Below are 20636 nucleotides of genomic sequence, written 5' to 3' on the forward strand. Positions count from 1 at the left end.
AGAATCTGTTTATGATGCTTCTTTAGGAGAAAAGACAATAAGGCATTTAAAAAATTGTTTCTAAAGCACTTAATCGTGTGACTACTATGTATTTAAGTGCATCTGGATAATAGTGGAAGACATGAAAATTAATAGAAAATTGACTGAAAAAGCTGACCTCACATTATATCATAAAGACAAAGTGTTTTAATATTAAGTATGTTGTTCCAGTTGTCATTACCCCTGAAATATAGAGGTATAAAACAATGATTTTTTGATGCTTATAGAATCTGGTTAAAAAATTCAGATAAGGCACAGCAGGAACAGCTTGTCACTACTACACAGTGTTTGAGGTCTCTGCTGGGAAGACATGAGGCCTCAGGCTGATTCAATGCCTAGGAAAAGGAATCATCGAGAGATCTTTATATTTACATGGTTGGTGATTGACATTGTCCATCTTCTGGAACCTTAGTTAGTCTGTCAGCCAGAAAACCTAGGGGCCACTCCCTGTGGTCTTACTGTGTGGGATGATTTGGGCTTTCTCAGAACATGGTGACTAGGTTCCAAATGTGAGGGTGCCAAGAGAACATAACATTTTTATGCTATCATATTTGAAGTCATATAGTTTCACTTCTGCTATATCTTTTGGCTGAAGCAGGCATAAAGGTCTGCCCAGGTTCAAAATGAAGACCACAGACTCCACCACTTGTAGGAGGGGTGTCAAGTTTACATGGTAGGAAGAGCAGAATATGAGATATTGTTGCAGCCAGCCATCTTTGAGTATATACTTTATTCAAATTAGTCAATGTCTACAACATTTATTTCCCATTTTATATCTGCATTATTTACCTTCTTGAATATATCTGAATATGGTTATTTTCATGTGCACTCTTACTAAATTATGTTCTTTTAAGTCATTTATAACTTTTTTTAAAAGAAAGATAATATAATTGTATCAAATGTCAATATTTTTACAGATATCCCGACACAGAAGAAATCATTCACAACATGTCTTGAAAGATGTCATTCCTCCATTGGAACAATTGGTAAGTAATTCTTCCACTCCAATGTTGTATTATCTACCTACTGCTATAAAATGAATTACCCTAAAACTCAGCAACTTAAGCACACATTATCTCATGTTTTTGTGGGTCAGGAATCGGGCACAGCTTAGTGGAATCTCTTAGCGCAGTCTCTGAAAAGGTTGTAATCAAAGTTTGAGCCAGAACTGAGGTCACATCTGAAGGCTTGACAGGGGAAGGATCTGCTTTCAAGCTCATGTACATGCTTGTTGCCAGTATCAGTTCCTCCATAGGCCGCTCTCAGTTACCTGCCACCTGGGCTTCTCCAGCATGGCAGCTTGCTTCCTCAGACTATGCAAATGGAGCAGGCAAGCAGTCTGCTAACAAGATGGAAGTTGAAATCTCTTGTAACCTAATCACGAAAGTGATAGCCCATCAACTTTGGCACATTCTATTGGTCAGAAGCAAGTCATTAAATCCAGTCTACACTCAAGGAGAAGGAGGTACACAAGGTTGTGAATAGCAGGAAACAGAGATTTGGGGCAGAGGAGAGGCTACTGCAAATTTTGACAGTTTTTTTTAAGAAAAATTAATACCTTAGTATTAGATCCTAAATCCATGGGAGTGGGGATTTTTTTTTTCACTTTTGTTTCTTGTCATATCCTAATGACTAGAAGAATGCCTGAAACATTGTCAATAACATGAATAAATGGAATATTAAAGATATCTTAAAGACACATAAGCCCAAACTTTCTAATATATTTTAATGCTTTTTTTTGGTTAATGACCACCTTTTTGATAAATATAATGCCTTTTTTCTGCATGCTCATTCTTCCTGCTATATTTCACATCGGTTGACATTCTTCCAGTCCATCGGCTCACAGGTTACTGTACAGCGATGACTTTATTCCTATCTATTTCCTACTGTTCCTTTTCTATTATCTTTGGGCTTTCATTCTCAATATCAAAAATACTTCTTTTCTAGGTTCAGTTCTCTTATTTTCCTTTGCTTTCCATGTTCTAAATCCCTCATCTTCACTCCAGCTAATGCTCCATTACTTCTTTCTGCTTTAGAATATAAATTCTTTACAAGAATTGTCTACCTTTACTGTTGTTAAGTTCTGTCTGCCCTTTATTTCTTAAACCGACTTCATTTAGGATTTTATCCCAACCACCTCCTTTTAAGGTCATCAATTGCTTTCATGTTTCTAGACCTATCTGAGAATTAACCCAGTTGATAACATACATATTTTTCCCCCTAATCTGGCTACCGATAAACCACTTTCTCATGGATCTCCAATCAATTAAATGGCCACCCATTTTCTGTCTCCTTTGCTGGTTCTTCTTCATCTTGTAGCTCAGTTCTTAACTTTGTTCCTCCATATATATTCTCTAGAGCATCTCATTCAGTGTTATGGCCTTATACACCATGTTAACTAACCAATTCTCTAGGATGGAAAACTGCCCTAAACTCCAGCACTGTATATTGTGGTGTTTTCAATTATATACATCTAACATACATCTCAAATTTAACGTATCCCAAATTGATTCTAATTTTCTCCCAAACTCAGTCTTCTCTGTTTCACAAGATGCTAACTCTATTTTTCCAGGTGCTTCAGTCAAAACTTTTAACTTTTAACTTTACTTTGAATTCTTTGTTTCTCTCATAAGGTAAAACTTAAACTTCAAGGAAACCTCTTAGCTCTATCTTTAAAATATGCCCAGAATCAGTTCACTTCTCATCACATTTATGCTATCATCACTTGCATGATTTATTTTAATATCTCCTAACTGATGTGCCCATTTTTACCCTTGCTCTCTACTTTTTATTTTCAACACAACAAACAAAGTGAACTTGTTAAACTATAAATTAGATTATGTTACTCCTTAGATCAAATTGCTCTCTGGCTTTCTATCTCTCCCAGGGTAAAAGCTCCAGTGGTTCATAAGATCTTACTGCTCCCAGATACCTCTCTGGCCTCATTGTTTCCTTTTTCCTTCTGGCTTATTTTGCTCCAGCCAAGCTGACCACTTTACTTTTCCCACAGGACCACTGAACCTGTTTTCCTCTCTGCCTAGTACAAAATAATTTATTTGGTGCCCAGAAATTTGTAAGGCTCATTCCGTCATTTGATTTGTATCTCTGTTCAGATATATCACCCTTTAAGATAGGTCTTTCCTAATCTCCCTTAAAAATAAACAAACTAAACCCCCACCATTTCCATCCACACTCTTTTTTTTTACACTAAATTAATTTTATCCATAGAATTTATCTCCATATAGCACACTATAAAATGTATTTTTGTCAGTCATCTCATTAGAATGTTCTATGAGAGGAGAGGTACTGTTTCCTATGTTCATAACTCCATTCCCATGATTGTAATGATTGCTAGAACATGGTAAGAACTTAGTAAATACATATCGAACGAGTGCACAAATGAAACAGGTGGTGGCTCTGGATTTTACTTCCCAGTTTATGATACACAGATCTATACTTATATACATTCTCTTTATTCACTCACCCTATATCTTCAAGTGCTAATCAGTCATTTGTTCTAGTATGTCTCAATGTCATTTCAAAAGTGAAATCTCCCAAACCAAATCCATCATCGCTTTCTTCCCATACTGATTCCCCTTTCCACTGCAGTAGCGAACATTCATCTGGGCTTAGAATACATTTTATTTGGATCCTTTATTTTCTGTATGACCCTTCATATAAGTCACCAGTTTCTGAAGCAGTTTGTCCACAATGGATGTGGTCCCCATGTTTTTCTCCACATGTACACGCATACTCTTGCCCAGGCTTTGAAATACTTTTGATATCTCCTACCCTGTACTCAGTGCTTCACAGAATCAACCCCTTTTCCACTGATCCTATGCAGCAATTCCACACCAACCTTCTTTAAACAGCACCTTCACTCTTTCATTCTCCTTGTCAAAACCTCCAGCAGCTTCCTATTCTCTATAGCATCAAGTCTATAGACCTCTCTCATGGTACTTGATTTACCTTATTTATCACCTACTCCCAAATACATACCCTCAAGCCAGCAATAGTAACATGATTAAGGTATGGCTCACACTGAAGGAGCTTGGATTTTCTGTAACAATTATAGTTCCTTTATCCCACCACTCTTTTGTGTTGTTCACTCTTATTTCATGGGTAATAGACTTGTTCCATGGCTAGACTGTTAATGTGTTGAAGTTAGGGGTCATGACTTGTATTTTCTTTATTATATCATACGTGCCCTTCCATTGCTTTTGGCGCTAGTGTTTGTTCAGAAAGGCCATGTTTGTCAATTGATTTAATAATAAGATATTAAAGGTATATTAAAATAATATTGTTGGTTGCAGATATTAAATAATATATGCCTGCTCTCCATAGTGAAAGCCAAACTTTCAATTTAATTCGATGTAACAATATCTTGTTTTCAAAATAATTACTCGGGTCACAACTTAGAGAACATTTCCTCTGGGAAGTATTTCTGAGTTCTCAAATTTGACTTAGGCAACCCTTCTTTATTCTGCCTCCCTATAGCTGCTTGGTTTTGCTTTATCTCTAAATTGCCTCTATCTTTAATCACACTAAAATTGCCTGTTTCCTTTTCTATCTCTTACTGAACTGTTATGCTATTTGAGGAGAAGGCTATGCCTCATTCACTGGTTTACTATTTGGACTTTATATAAGGTCTGGCACAGTATAGTCGTCCAGTAAATAGAAAAGTAATTGTGTTTCTTTTCCACAAATTTGGATTATAGAACAAATAAAGCGCATATAAATCATTATAAAAGTTATTTATTTTAAATATAGCAAATGTAGATGCTGGTCTGAAGTATTCGATGAAACATGGCAAACAGACTGAAAATGGAGCTATGTGACTGTGTATATGTAATATAAATATACATGTGCAATTATATATAATTATATATGTATAAATATATATGCAATTATATGCAATTATATTTGGACAACGCCTTAAGATATCTCAAACATTTTGCATAATACATGCATTAATTATAAATTTTCAAAATTCAAATTATGGCTATTAGTAAAATTTAATCAATAACCAATGCTGTTTTTGCGCTATACTTATATATCAAAAATAGACTAATGTTAAAGAAATAATAGAATATTTAGAAATGTTTTTCTTAATTTGCTTTTCTAACATTAAGGTTATTTGTTGTTTAACTGGCCTGGTTGGCTGTCTTGACTTTGCAGCCTCAATTCTTAACAAACAAAATTCATTTTGAATATTCTAAATTATGAATAGCATATTACTAGATAATACATCTATGTTCTCAATGCTCTATTCTAGGTCCGAAAGGTGGCATTGACACTGTTAAATGGAAGGAAAAACAATAATTTGTAAACTCTTTAGTTTGTAATCTCTCTAAATCTCATTCTCTATCTCTATCGTTCTTTGTCTCTCTCTCTGTCACACATACACACAGACACACACACACATACACACACACACACACACACACACACACAGCTCTAGAAACTTTTGGAACTACAAACCAAGTTACTTCCTATTCTTGACTTGAGTTTCCTGGGCTCCTCTCTCTGAGTACTTGTTTATCTCACTTTGTCTTGTGAACACAGGTTATCTTCCATTTTTATCCATCAATTTGTACTCGCATTACATTGCTTATTTAACGTGATTTTAAAAGCAGAAATGCTTATCTTTTCCCACAGCTCTTATGTATGCATTATTCCATTATAATGAGCAATGCCAAAATAACCACCAGTTCTCCCAAACAGCAAATTCTGATTAATTTTTAACTATCCATTACCATTTACACCAAAACTTGAATTATTCCTACAACATTTACTTTACATCTGACTAATCTAACCTTATATATATATTTTACTTAGACTCATATATTTTTTTTCACAAATCTGGCATGTTCTATTTTCTGTCTCTGCAACCCTCCTTCTTTCCCTCATGCCTCGGTGTTACTTCCAGGGTCATCCATATGTTTTTGCAGTAGTTTCCTTTGGTAGCATATACCAGTATGAGCTACTATATATGAAGTAATAGACATGAAAATACTTTAGAAAATAATAAAATTATTTAAGTTGATATTATCATTCATTATTTTTATAATATGGATTTTTGAGATTATTTATGTCCAACAGTTGATGCTATATAAATCTCACTTCTTTTATCTCTCATATTCAGAACTTCTCTGAGCATTTTCCAAGAATCATAAGGGGCCTTTGCTTTAAGCATAACTGGCAAAAGTATATTATTGGATCCATCTCCTTTGGAGGAAGATGATTCACTTTACAAAAGTGGAATCTGCCATGGTGGAGTTCCAAAAGATGCTGTCTTCCTTTGGTGATCATGCTTTATCTGTCAACATACCCTTTAATAAAGTAGATTGTGATATATGTGTTTAAACAGAAGCATAATGCTTTTCTTTTGAATAGTGTCAAAAATACATTTCTAATTGGAATCTAAAATCTCATGGTGGAAACTACTCAGTTCACTGACAGGTGACATCATTTACGCCACATGGTATGCAAATCCATATGCTATCAACGCAAGAGACCTAAATTTTTTTTCTGAGAATCCATGTGGGTGCTTAACGAGTGCTACAAGGCGGCAATGATTTTAAACAAGAAATGTCAAATATACTAATATGTGTTTGTTTCCTGGTCTTGTATATGCCATATTATAACTGTTCATGAGATCTAATTATTTTCAGGGCACTTTCCCTTCTTCTCCTAAAGAAATGTTTGAGAAAATAACCCTGTTTATAACATGTTAAATCTTTATCATCTTTATTTTTATCAAAAGAGTATAAGACATGGCTATGGATATCTCTGCAGGAGTCAAAAGCCTGTGGCAGTTTTCAGAGAATCATCTGCTACCTCCTGAGCTAGGAGGATTTGGAGTACAGAGCTCAGGAAGTTGCCATGGCTTGAGGGCAAAGCAGGTTTCTGCAGATAAACCTTAAGTCACAGATTCTACCTTTTGGAGCCAGATATCATTTTGTGGATTAATTAATACGTGTGAGGGCTTTGAGGATGAAAGGCATTGTGAACATACAGTGTTTTCTTTTTTTTAAAACAAAAGACAGCCACTTTGAGGGAATAATCTCATTGATCAGGCTGTGCTTTCTTTAAATTGCAAAAAATTCCAAAAGCTCTTTAGTCTTTCAAAATTCTACTTTGGTGAGATAAAATTAGGTTTTCTAAAATAACATCCTCCCAGATCTTCAAGCTGGTAGTATGTTAATAATAAATTATATAATTTGATAACTCCAATAAAAACCATCTCCAAGTTTTTATTGTTTCTTGTGCCCTTTTGTTCAAATAGAGATGTGTTTATGAATGTCAGTATTTATTGAGGCTATCCCTGTGCTAGGTGCTGTGCTAGTTTGGGGTATGCAATGATGTGCTAAATACTCATGCTCTTTTCTTAAGGAGCTTTCAATCTAGAGGTAAAGTATTCAACAGGTAAAGGAAGGAATTATTCTGTAAATGAAAATTAAAAGCATGCTTTGACAGCAGAAAAACAAGTTTTTATGAAAGAGGAAGCGCCTATCTTGGAGTAAGTAGCCATAAATCACTTATTGAAAGGAATATTTAAACTGAGATTTTCAGGATGGATAGAGTTTGTCAAGCAAAAAACTGGAAGAAGAATGATACAAAGAGAAGGAACAGCAAGTACAAAGGTGTGGAGGTCAGAATAAAGTTGTTACATTTGAAAAAATTACAAGAATCGCACACTGGGTAGAATAGAGAAATACACCAGCGGCAGAGGGAGGCAGTACTCAGCTCATGAAGGACCTGGAAGCGATGGTAAGTTTAGAAGCCATTAATATGCAGAAACAGTCACAATAAGTTCTCCCATCCAGGCCCATATTTTAAACTCTTTTAGCCCTAGAGTAGAGAAAAAGAATATACACGACAGCAACAAAAAGGCTATTAACATTGAGCAATCCTTTCTTTCTACTGTCTAGACTGAAATTAGGTTATAACGAAACAATGAATTATGCTAATAAGTTGCCCAGGCAGTAACCAGGAAGGCTATTCTCACTGAACTCCACTGACAGGCAAATAAAGAGCAACATATTTAAATCAAGGACACAAAGAAATAAAATTCAGGAAAGAAGAGAGAACCTGAAGATTGGGAAGGAGAGGTGAGATATAGGAAAAGCCTCCAGAAGACTAAAGAAATCTCTTGAGACACAAAGAGGTGCCTTTATCAGCCCGTTTCCCAAACAGAATCTGGATTTTTTGGTGTGACCAAAAAAAATACTCTGGTTACAAGATGAAAGGCTCAGAAAAGAGGCTATGGGGTTTTTAAATTTTCAAATAGCAGCTTTTTCAAGATGACATTTTGATGAGTTAGGGGTAAATAAATCAGAGACATGTGGTAAAATTTCCCTTGAAATACATAGAAGTTTAAAATGATGGCGAAAAGCACTTGGCAAAACATAATATATACTTTGCCAAACCTAACATTTGAAAAATTGTTCAAGGTATTCAACAGAACCCTAAAGCCCAACATTTTCTCTCATCTGAGTGAGAGAAAGTAAGAGAAAGAGAATATCCATGAAATCATTGAGCTACATATACACTGATGGTTATAAATAAGTTGCAACAAGCAAACCATGCCTAACTTTGGGACTTAAAATGAAGACCAGCTTCTCAAGAACTTCTTGGAGAATGCTTAGTTGACCCTTCCCAGGCACCACTCGTGCATGGTGTAGAATCATTTTTCTTTACTTTTCTTTTACTCTCCTTTTCATGTAATCATTGTATTTAATTTGAATTTTGGTTTACCACTTTTAAAAAATATGTATACAATAAATTTTGTATTTACATTAGGCAAAATATTACAATTCATGTCTCTAAAAACATCACATTTCATTCTCTAGCTATATGTATGGTAGTTCTATAATTAACCATTTATATTTTTTAATTAGTACCTCGTATGATATATAGATAAACTGAATTTTTAAGGTAACTTTTTTCATTGTTTTAATTTCTGTTCCTAATGGATTGTGTCCACAGCAAGTCCACACACATGGTTAGCAGATCTTTTATAGCAAAAAAGAGATAGTATAGAAATAATTGAAGACTAAGAATAAAAATGTAAGCAATGAGGTACAAAAAAGAAAAGTGCAATCTAAAGTGGTACAATCTAAAGACAATGTCATGAGAAGAAAGGCCAACTGAGTTATGGTAGAATGAATATGTTCGAGAGTTCTCACATACAGCTTGGTGATTATAGTTAATAATATTGTATTGTATACTGGGCATGTGCTAAGAGAGTAGGTCTCAAGTACTCTCACCACAAAAAAAGATAAGATAGCTTTGTGAGGAGATGGATATGTTAATTAGCTTGACTATAGTAATCATTTCACTATGTATATGTATAGGAAAGCATCATGTTGTATACCTTAAATACGATTTTTATTTTTAAAATAGAATATATATATATATATTCTATTTTATATATATATATATTCTATTTTAAATATATATATATATTCTATTTTAAATATATATATATATATATATATATATATATATATATATATATATATATATATATATAAAAGAAAGCCAATGGAAAGAAGACAATAGTTATATCTATTTCTGTGGGTAGTAGAGAAGTAAAGAAAATTAAGAAGAAAAGAACCAGCATTTGGGGGTAAAACGATGTAACCAGGTATGTCCTCATTCTGAGCTTTGTAATAGAAATCATCAAAACAAACAAGATTATCAGCAAAGTACTGTGATCTATTAAAACTTCAGAAAAAGTAAAATTCTTCATTATTAAATACGAAAATAATTAAATGCTAAACCTGAAAATTATACTAGCCCTGGATTGTAGTTACAGAAATGATGCAAAATTTTCCTAGAAGCAGACCAGACAGTCATAGGAAGTTTCACAGGGTATACTACTTTGAGTGGCTCACTCAAGTTTAGGGCTGTGACTTATTTCAGTTTTGTGAGTCTAGAAAAATTATGTTTATCAATATTATCAGGGCTTACAGAAATAATGCTCTATAGGGACTATAGATCTCACAGTAACCAAATTTGTAGGAGTCTGATGTATAAAATATAATTCTGATTTATAAATTTATAATAGTGGTTATACAGATGCTAACTATTTAAGTCACCCATGTTCTACATCAAAGAACTTAAGAAGCTGAATTAGGAGTCAAAGGGTTGCCAACAAACACAGAATCAGAACAAAGGGGAAAAGAACAAATGTTGTAAGGCACAGGGGATTTGTGGTTCTGGTGTGCCAATCCCTTCTCATCAAAATCTGGTAAAAGTCTTAGATTTGGTTCATTTCCATTTATTAACATGTATTTTAATAGAATACTTTTGGTGTTGATGAAAACCTATTGTTTTCTATTCTACTCCTTTTATCTGAGAACAGTGTGAAGCCTTCATATAAAAAATTGCAATGTCTGTACTTATGATTACAGGCTGGTCTTTCTGCCACGGCTGCTACATTAATCAAAGGTTGTCTTCTGCTCTCCTGCCTTGTCTATTGCTTCCAACTTAAGTTGATAAACAGGTGCTATCTGGCTATCCTACTGCCATTCATTCTTTTCATCTGTATCTGCACAGTTGTGTGTACTAAGTACTTCTTCAATGCTAGCAGACTGGCTGGCATCCAATCTGGACAAATTGCTGATTTTTCCTGTCATTTAACATTAAATAAGGCTTCTAAGGGACATTGGACAGATAGCTCAAGAAGCGAGATTAAGCACCTAAAACTTAGTTGACATTTCTCAAGTATACATAGTTTAGGGAGTGTCACTACCATAAAGATCTTCAAGTTGGCCCAGAATTTGTCATATAGCATCCTAAACTTAGACTTAAAGCCATACATAATTTTGTAGATTACTAGAGACAAGACTTTCTGAGTCCCAAATGACCAACATACTCACCTGTAGTTTATACATCATTGTCCTTTCAAACCATGGGATTAATGTAAAATAGAAATAACTAGAATAATTAATATGGTACCCTATATAAACGCACATAAAAAATACATAGCAATCTTCTGCTTGCCCTAATACTTCTTTTAGCTCCTATGAGCCTCCCAGAATAACTGATTCCTAGCGCCTGGAACATAGATATTTCAAAGGATAATGACAAGGAATAATAAAGTAATTAAATCTACCTCGTGGAAGCTTTGCTTGCCAGCATGGACTTAAAATAATGCAGTAGTTTCAGTGCGGAAAGCTTGTTTGGAATTTTCTATTTCAGGGCAAAGACCAGTGTAAGTCCCTGAGATGGCTTGGGAGGAGTATAGTACCCAGTCCCCCCAAAAGAGGAACAGGAGTAGCTTGAATGTGAGCTCACAAGGATATAAGCCTCGATAAGATTAAGACTGTCCTATTAATCTTTGCAGTCCCATTGTGAGCAGAGCAGGTGTATTTAAGTGGATGGGGATGTTAATAATTGAAAATTTGTTGAAAGAATGAATGACTGTCCATCAAGTATGAAAGAGACAATGGAGAGTAATAAACACCTGATTTCAGAAGTTGTAACATGTGCCTGATGGTTGTACATGTATATAACTACATGTAGAAATATGCCTGCAGACACATATAGGTTTGTAAAAATATACATGGTAGTGGTAGATGTAGTAGGTAAGAGTACATAGCAGAAGAAATATTAGCTTCTTCTAATGACACTGAAGGCAGGTTGGACTTTGAGAGATGATATGAAAGAAGATAATGAACTTGCTATTGACCTCTTCCTCTTTCCTATTTTCTGGGACTTCTGTGCGGTCATGCCTGGCAATTATATTGCATTGACCTAAGATCATGAGAAATGGCTCAGCCTGTCCTATGGCAATGTTGTCACATTAATAGAGTCTTAATATGAGAAATCCAGCCCCTGTCCTCAATATCAGGTATCTTAAAAGGTCAAGCAGTGTCCGGAGGAACACTGCTTATGTATTTCAGGAGAGAGAATTTCAAGGTATATAACTCAAGCCTGCTTATGTTGATTTGTTCCTGCAAGAGTATTAGCTCTTTGTTTTCATATTTCTCTTCGTTTTTAGAGAAGTGATCATCATTAATACATTTCTGGGTACTAAATGTCCATGCAATGGTCATTAAGTGAATATTTGAGGGGTAAGAAAGGCAATATTCTTAGCTGAAAATGCATGCATCAATTTTTGTGATTGATTGAGAGGTTTGGTAGTTTTTTGGTATAAATTCAGGCTTTTGGTAACTATTTTATTTTCATCAGAAGAAAGCTTAAACAAACCAAATTTTGTCCATGGTTACATGACAAAATTTCTCAATATACATTCATAAGGAAAGGACCCCCCCTCCCCAACTTCTAATGCTAATTGCTACTGAAAACATCTTTCTTCCAAACATTTGTAGAAACCAGTGCTTCCCAGAGTTAAACACTGAACTTATTATATGTGTTTAGAGGGTAGACAAGATTTCTTGGCACCAAGAGAAAGCATCAGTATACATAGAAGAAAATGTAGGAAAAGCAAACAAATAGATGTATGCAAATACAAAAAAGGCATTATTGAACATCATTATTCTAAAAATTGTGCAAGAGAGCTTCCTTAGACTCTTCTACACTTGTGGAGCATATCCTGAAGTATAATAAATTTTCGGGAAATGTAGATACATGAAAAATACTCTAGAATTATCATAAGTCATCCTTATTTATTCAAAAACGTGTTTGTCAAATATATTTTGAAGGTCAAGTATTGTGCTTTGCATTAGAAATACAATAACAAACAAGTCAGAAAAGATCTTACCTATATCAGAGTTAGTCTATAAATAGCCAGTTCCCTAACTGGTAAAATTTTAGTGGTTTGGGAAAACTCATTTACCCCCAAAATCTCTTCCTTACACCTATCCTAGTGCAGATGAATTGGCGGGGGCGGGAGGCGGGGGGGACTTGTTCCTATAAAGATTTAAATAAATATTTAAATAGACATTTATTCATCCACTCATTTGTTCAAACAATATTTATTATTGTGACTATTCGTGCCAGCAAGTACTCTAGGTGCTGGGAATTCAGATATGAAGGGTAAAGTCACAGCACAGATGCATATACAACCAAATAAGTGGACAATTACAATATGATCCAATAAAAGCTGTGACAGTGACAATGGCGAATGAAAATGGAGATTCAGTATAGGGGTATCTAAAAGACATTGCAGAAGAATCGTGGAAGGACTCTCATACAACAAGCAGATTGCATTTTAACATAGATTTAATATATTTAGGAGTTTGTGAGATGGAGACATGGTGGAGGTAGAGTATTACAGTCAGGGGCAAGTATATGGAGTGGCACTGAGGAAGTATGGTCCTTTGATATTAGGCAGGTAACTTCCTAAAGCTTTTAGCATATAGCATAGAGAAGGTGTCAGCAATTCACCAAGATGAAAAGATGGAACACAGAGAAAGACTTGATTGGGGAGTGTGGGACAAGGGGAAGGTAGAAACAGAATGCTTAGAAAGTAAAACACCTATTATAGACTTTTCTGGAAGTCTGTTTTCATTTATTTACCTTAGAACTTCACAAAACCTCTGTGGACTAGTGAATTATTGAGTCTCTTTTAAGAAACCTACAGATATATTAGTAGTAAAAATGAATAAACACAAATAGAAAAGTAAGCAAACCTATATCAGAGAAGAATTAATGAGATATTGCTACACAGTATCTCTTGGTAACAGAAAAAAATGCATGAAATATTATTGGTTTAAAAGCTCTACCGTGATTCAGAAGGCTGTTACCTAGTTCTACTGAATTCTTCTCGATCCATTGCCTCAGGAGGTACATGAGGAAGTGAGGGTGAGGAAAAAAAAACCTTATTTTTGAACTTTTCCAAGGATGATCGGGAAAATTAAGGAAGACATTAAATCTGTCTTTGTTTTGCCATTGTTAATCAATTTTGTAAGAAAGTGACTTCAATGCCCAGAAGGAGAAGTGAGTAAAGGTGTATCACTATCTAACAAATCATTCACATTATTCTTTGTAATCTTTCTTTTGGATATTAGGGGCTTGTAATGACTATGATCTTTCAGGCACTTCCCATAAGCTATATATGCATTATTAATGAAGTTCTATGCCTGGAAACTTCTATCACTGCAAGGTCTATTGGAAAGCATAAGCTCATTTAAACTAATAATGTATGGGAGTTTGTCACAGTTTTAACATATGCGTTCTTCTTGCAGATGGTTGAAAAAGAAGGTTATCTTCAAAAAGCTAAAATTGCAGATGGAGGAAAGAAACTAAGGTAATAAAAGTTCTTTAATTCACTTTAATATAACTATGCTAGTTCCCCATCTCCTCAATTTGTGTCACCATAACTGTTTGGAAAGGCCCTATGGTACAAGACCAGACAACACCCTGCTATCACGACGATCATTATTTTTACTATAATTATAGTTTTCCAATAAAGTATTACATTCTATATTATTGCACATAATACATAAATGCAGTGCTCTTGTAATCCCAGGACTTGAAATCTTAAAAAAAAAAAAAGTAATAAAAATAAGATAATGGGTCTTGATTTCTGGGGTTAACAGAGTGGAGGATGAATGGACTCATTCTGTAAAATATAAAATTTCTCTACAACACTTTGGGTGCACAGTTTTTTAAGAATCGAGGATTTGAAATACATTTGTTGTCCAAATAAAAATTATGTGAGAAAAACGAAAGAAAAATAAGATCATCTGTCAGATAAAAAGTTGGAAGTTGCTACATTTGGTGGCGAGTTAAGCATAGAGTAAATGAGAGAAATTGAAAAGGTAATAAACATTTTCCAGTAAACAACAGAAACACTTTGAAGGAAAAAATAAGATTAATAGGGAGTAGAGAAAGATGCTAGAATATTGTGTGTGTAGTATTCAGAAACAATTATCTCCATTTTAGAATATTTCCTATTTGTCACATAGGTCCTATAACAGTTAATCCCTGAATAACACGGGGTCTGGGTCACCCCTTCCTGCGCAGTCAAAAAGCTGTGCAACTTTAACTCTAAAGTCGGCCCCTAGCATAGGCAAATTCAACTAACCTTGGACTGAAAACAGTATTTTCAGTCCATGGTTGGATTCCCCAGTGGGGAAACTGCTGTTGAAAATGCAAAAATACTGCTTTCCCTCTGCTTGGATTAGCAGAGGTGGACCCAAAGGTAGGAAGGGCTTATTGTATTTACTGAAAAAAATCCTGCTGTTTGTGGACCCATGAAGTTCAAACCTGTGTCCTGCTAGGTGATATGCAAGCTACAAAGGTATGTAAAAAGTGCTCAAATCAGGAGATGTGGCATTTACTCATGACCGTATTATTAACAGTTAAAACCATAAAGAATAAATGTACTAATTAGCTACACAATGGGACACTTGTTAATTGTATAATACAATTCATTACTAGAACGGCGCTCTGGCCAACACTAGAAAAAGAAGTATGTTTTTGTTTGCTTTTTGATCACTATAATGACATATGTATATATTTATTTTAAAAAAGTAAAATTGGAGGCAATAATCATCCATAATTCTATTACTTAAAATAGCTTTTTCAATTTTAAAGAACAAGCTTATTTTTTGCTCACGTTGTCTTATTCTGGGATAGCGAACAGGGCATTCAATCCTCTTCTAGACTGCCTCTGCAGTAACACTGTACTCACCCTTCTTTGAAGGGTCCAGAAGATGCACAGGAGATAAGATCAAATGCAAGGTTGCTTTAAGAGACGGGGCAAGCTTCCGCCCCTCTGGAGAACCTGGCGAGTGAGTTGAGTTGAGTTCTGAAAGGGCAACAGAAGAGATTCTAGTGAGTTGAGTTCTGAAAGGGCAACAGAAGAGATTCTTTGATGTTGACTAGCCCAGATTAGTGTCCTTTTTTCTCCTGGACCTCACTCCTAATTATATCAGCTCATGGAAGGAGTGTGGAGTGTGCAGCAAAAATTCTTCCTAGGATGAATAAGTCAAGACCCTTTCTTACCTTACAAGCCATATGGACAAAAAAATCCAAATAGAGACAGTAAAGGACACAAGGACTTGTCTAAATTATTGCTTCAGGCTTTCATTGGGGAGTGGGAGGAGAGAGCAGAAGACAGCTTTGGTTAGACTTACCCTCTAGCCTCATGCAAGGAGGAGGGGAAGTTCTAAAAGGAATTCCAAGAACACAAGATGACGCCCTGCCACAGTGGTTCTGTAAAGTGTCCTTGCTCATAAATCATTCAAAAACCATCTTTATAAATTGTTTTCCTAGAAGGTGATGTTGAGAAAAACCAGAGAACAGGAATTTTTCCCTAACCTACTCACATGAATATATTTTTAGGTAGTTTCTATCAGTGTGTATACCAATTTGTGTTTGTTTTCTTTGTTAATCAGTTTGCATACCATGTCTGTGTTCTGGTATAAATTCATATAAACATTAGTTTGTACTTTTATTGTTATTTCAATCAGTTTGCATGCCATTATGAATTCTTTCAGCTTTTTTTCATTTAAAGTTATATAAATTTTGGATTTGCATTTTTTTTAAATCTCAGGTGCACAGAATTGAGTTCATTATACTCTTTAGTGTGTGGCCTTGTATTACTATCATCTGGGCAGGAACCCTAGCTAATTTTGTTTTATTCTCAGTCTCCAGTCCTCACTTCAATCCCTTGTAGAATGCGTTTTCATCAAATTCACTCTTCATATATTTATTTAGCTGTATGTGTGGCATTCTGGAAAATAGTATGCACTTGTGTGTACGTGAATGTGTTCTAAATTGCATAAGCCTTTTTGTGTTATAAACCTCATTCTGTTTCTTACTACTTTCATTCAATGTTTGTGTTGGACATCTAACTATATCTATATATTTAAAATAAGTACATTTCTTCCAGCTGCAACCCATTTTGCCATCATGTACATACACCAAATTTTACTTACCCAAACTCCCAGGAGTGGGCACTTACATTGTCTGTAAGTCCTTCGATCCCAAACAACATTTCAATAAACCATACATGTATGGCTCCTTACAAATCCATTAGGAATTCTCTCTGGTGCATATACCCAGGTGTGAAGAATCGCTTGGTTGTCAGGCACACACATTTATAAATCTATGGAGTGCTACTGCTAGATTTTCAACTGAATGAATGCACATTTCACACTTCCGCAATGCAAAAGGGCTCTATCTTGCCATAATCATCAGCACACATCTTCATATAACTCTCAGTTTTACAAGTTGATAGCCATAGAACATTACTTCAGCATTGCATTTATTTTTATTCCACTGGTCGGTATTTCAGTTGAGCATCACTTTATCTATTTATAGTCAGCCAAGTTCTGCATTCTGAGAATTGCCTATGTGTAAACTTTGGCTATTTTATATTATTTCTCACTTTTTTGAGAGAGAGAGAGAACTCGTAAGATACTCTAGGTAGTAATACCCTCTCAACTTTAGACTTTACAAATATCTCCTCCAAGACCCTCATTGTCTATTTACCTTTTTGATGAAAGTTTTCAGTGACCAGAAATCTTTAAATTTGATCCTTATTATTGCATAATCTTATTCTTAATTATTTTTATTATAAACACTTTAAAAATTGAACATTGTAGATATAGTCACCATGTTTAATAACACGATATTCCGCCATGTGGATGGGACTGTAATATATCAAACCATTCCTACATTTTTCTTTTATTTGATTTTTAAGTTGATTCTGGTTTCATATTAAATAGTCATAATTGCAGTAAACCTCTTATTACTTGTCAATTTTTCATTTATATTTCCCTAAGATAACTCTAAGCCTGCATTACTTCATTAAATCACAAGACCATTTTTTTAAATTACTGTTATTGTGGTCATATCGCTTGCCCAAGGAGTCTGTACATTTTTGTAACTGGCAATAAAATGGTCAGTTTAATTATAGGCTTAAAAAATTCTGTAATTTTTGGCCTACTGATAATTTAGAACTGTTAAAAAGTATACCATAGTTGCTCTAATCTGTATTTCTTATGTAAAATTTCTTTTGATAACCTTTTCCCTATTTATTAAGGTGCTTCACTATATTTTATACATTTTAGTGAATTAATAAGCAGTATTACTAGATGGTTTCTCTGTCAGGCACTTGGGAAATGTTTTATCAGTAATACTCCAAGATAAGCTGTATTATTACTTCCAATTTTACAAATAGAGAAATTTTGCCATTCATATTAACCTCTCCTTTCTCCCAAATCTTGTTGTACAAATTGTTAGTGTAAGATTTTAGCTCTGTCTTCTGTTTGAAATAGGTTAGTTTTTTTCTCTCCTGTTAGAATTCACTTTAAGTCAGGGAACAAAAATTGTCCTTTCATTTCGTAACATCGACAGTATCAAGGGCTTCAACTGCCACGTAACAAATACTATTCTATTGATAATTATACAGTTTTCTACTAATTAATCCACGAGGTCATCCATAATGTGAAGAGGTCCCAGCCTCTCTGAAGCTATATGAGACCTTAACTAAAAGTTAATTTCAATAATTTAATTTACAAAAGGCACCTGACAGCATGTACACTATTTCAGTACCCTTATCTCTCTACATCTCTTACTTCATACTCGCCCCTTCATTGTCTCACTTGTGGCTCTGTACATCTTATCACATGAAACCTCTTACTCTGTCTGCTCTTCAGACAGGCATGGGAAGACATACTTGCAGCAGAAAAGGTGGATGGAAGAGGGGTATGGAAAGAGGTAGAGTGAAGGTAGTGCAGTGGTTATGTCTGCTAGCGCCCATTTCCATCCTGGGGCCCATAGCTATTAAGTCTAATAGCTTCGTTTTGTTTTTCTTTTCTTTTTATTTTTAAATGATTGTTACTCAGAATAGACTTCTTTTAGAATAGATACCAAAGTACACTTCTAACACAAAATATTTTTTTCTTTAGTACTTTCTGCTCAGGATCACAATAAATTCTTCCAAGTTGAATCTATCTTTCTTTCTTTTTGTGTTCAGTAGTGAGGACTAGAAGGAAGATTTAGAGAGTACGTAATATAGAAATTAATTTGTTAAAGGTTGCTTTAGTTTTATGATTTCCATCATATGCTCTATTATAATTTCCAACATCTGATAACTCTTTGAATATATAAAGCTTTTACATTTCTTGCAATACTGAGAGATGTGTGTATTTATACCTCAGTGTCTATTTGACCTTCCTTTTAGAAGTGAAAAGTTACAAGAAGCTTAGAATATGAGAAAGAAGAAATAAGTTCTTATCCTACCAATATGAGGACAAGTGAGAACATTCAGCAGTATCTCAGTGATTTTGCAGTAAATCAGTCAGGGACACTGCAGTAAATCACTTTCACTCCCACCATTGGTGCGGAATCAAGTCAAATCCAGTGTGACCAAGTCAAATAACAAGGCAGGCAGCCCAAAGAGAGTCTGAAATTTACCAAGTAATCTCACATATATTTCTCTCTGACGTTTTGGTTTGCCACCCTATCATTACCCAAAGGAGGCATAGGAGAGGTGAGTGTAGGATATAAAGCTCTGATGTTAGAACAAATGACCATGTTAAACCTGGAGCTCAAGCTAACAGATTCTTATAACCATAATGAATATGTTAAGGGCTGTTTTCCATCAAGAGTTCTTCAGATAAGCAGTTATGATCAAAATTGCTGTTATTATGTGCTGCCATCCGGTGTCCATTTTGTAGAATGCAAATAGTTTTCAGCCAAGCTGATGCTTGTGTTGAAATTTTTTGTTTTGTTTTTGTTGTTGTTGTTATTTGAGAACTTTTTTGTTTTGTTTTATCTTGTTTCATTTTGCATTTCTGCCTTCACAACTTATGATTTGTTTTAGGAAAGTTCTGCGAAGTGTCTCACTTGGATAAAATGCCCCATCGATTGCATAAACTGTAAATCATTGTTCTTATTTGAATTTAGTTCCTCTTCCTAATTGAAGTAAACACCTTTTCTCCCTTAGATGTGATTTGATTTTGCCAAAAAAAAAGTTAAAATAAATGTCTGCATTTCTTGTATCTGTTTCCTGCACTGCATCACTACCATCAATATCAATCCCTCGCCTGACCATTATCCTGTAAATTTGTGCAGAGACTGTCTCACCTATTTATGGCACCTCCGACTTACCGAAGTGGGATATTTCCTGAGCTTTGTGTCTTACTCAATCCTTAAGTCTACCGAACAGTTTGGGTTTTATCCTGCTCTGTGGAAAAATAGAAAAGAGTGCCCTAAAAGTTAAGATTATCAAATGATGAGACATTAACTGGCTCCCACTAATGGATAAATTTACCTCCTGGCCATCATGGGAAGGTAGAGATGAAAGGGCTTGCAGTTCAGCATTCCAGGACAGCGTAGGTCAGGCCTTGCCCCAAGAAGAAAGACATTCAAGTACTTCTTTGACAATTCTGTATCTTCCTTTCTCAGAGCCTTTCATGAGTTGCTGCATAGATATGTTCAAAGTGACTAAGGGAAAGCAGACATGTCACCTTCTCTAGAGACAGTTGCTAACAGTGGAATAAGCATGGCCTTCAAGGTCCAGGAAATGTGGCCTGAATCCCATGTTTATGATTTCTGTGCCCTTGGGTAGGATGCAGCCTTGCTAAACTTCAGTTTTCTCATCTGTAAAATGTGAGTATTACCCATCTTCCAATGTGTTGTTTAGAGAATTTATTCATTTCCAT

General features: G+C 34.9%; 1 protein-coding gene across 1 annotated transcript in view; it reads left to right on the plus strand.

The window, feature by feature from the left end:
- The window catches only part of ARHGAP15 (Rho GTPase activating protein 15), a 588346-nt gene that overhangs the window by 70456 nt on the left and 497254 nt on the right, over positions 1 to 20636 (plus strand). The window contains exons 3-4 of the mRNA XM_039855498.1: positions 957 to 1025; positions 14202 to 14263. Of these exons, the coding sequence (XP_039711432.1) occupies positions 957 to 1025; positions 14202 to 14263 (131 nt within the window). The remainder of the gene's footprint in view (positions 1 to 956; positions 1026 to 14201; positions 14264 to 20636) is intronic.

Source organism: Pteropus medius, unplaced genomic scaffold, assembly GCF_902729225.1.
Source record: "Pteropus medius unplaced genomic scaffold, Ma_sr-lr_union100, whole genome shotgun sequence".
Lineage (NCBI taxonomy): Eukaryota > Metazoa > Chordata > Mammalia > Chiroptera > Pteropodidae > Pteropus > Pteropus medius.